At 35.4% G+C, this 703-nt stretch overlaps 1 protein-coding gene across 1 annotated transcript; it reads left to right on the forward strand.

Annotated features, from left to right (window-relative positions):
- Positions 1–282: 282 nt before the first annotated feature.
- LOC120225742 (60S ribosomal protein L39-like) lies at positions 283–438 on the forward strand. Its single transcript, XM_039223901.1, has one exon. It carries the CDS (start codon positions 283–285, stop codon positions 436–438), a length of 156 nt encoding a protein of 51 aa, XP_039079832.1.
- Positions 439–703: the final 265 nt, after the last annotated feature.

The raw sequence follows: 703 nt of genomic DNA on the forward strand, positions 1-703 counted from the left end.
AGACTTTTTAACATATCTTGGTTATTGATACCTTTTTTTCCCCTGCCACATACCAGGTTTATCCAGAAATTTGGCTTTTCTCTTCTCTTCATTTCATTGCAAGAAATAAAAATTATGGGATATTCAAAGGTGAGTAGAGCAGTGGCTGGCCCCTGAAATAATCAATGTTACAATACACTGAGGTAAAAGAATGATATATGGTTTTCCTTATATCGTTTAGAAAATACTAAGATAGTTTTCTTTTTCTCCCACCGTGGTATATGCAGTTGACTGTTCCTCACTATGTCTTCTCATAAGACTTTTAGGATCAAGCTACTCCTGGCCAAAAGACAAAAGCAGAATGGTCCCATTCCGCAGGAGATTCAGATGAAAACTGACCATGAGCTCAGGTACAACTCCACAAAGAGTCACTGGACAAAATCAGAGCTGGGTCTATAAGGGATCACACATTCAATGGCACACATATGGATGCCATATGTAGGTCCTGTATTTGTACCTTATCATTCTGTAAACATCACCACTACTTGAATAATAGACATGTTTTACTGGGGAAATGATTTTTCTCTTTTACTATGCTTCTGCATCAGTAGTTTGGTTCAATAACAAATATGTGAGAACTTTTGTTTGAAAAAGAAAAAGAAAGAAAAAAAGAGAGCACTGAGATAAGTCTTTCATTATAAAAAAAATCAGACAAATTTTCTAA

The sequence above is a fragment of the Hyaena hyaena genome, unplaced genomic scaffold (genome assembly GCF_003009895.1).
Source record: "Hyaena hyaena isolate Hyena2069 unplaced genomic scaffold, ASM300989v1 scaffold_1501, whole genome shotgun sequence".
Classification (NCBI taxonomy): Eukaryota; Metazoa; Chordata; class Mammalia; order Carnivora; family Hyaenidae; genus Hyaena; species Hyaena hyaena.

Excerpts from the sequence above, each read along its gene's own strand:
- LOC120225742 (XM_039223901.1), top strand. The coding sequence starts at position 283 with ATGTCTTCTCATAAGACTTTTAGGATCAAGCTACTCCTGGCCAAAAGA.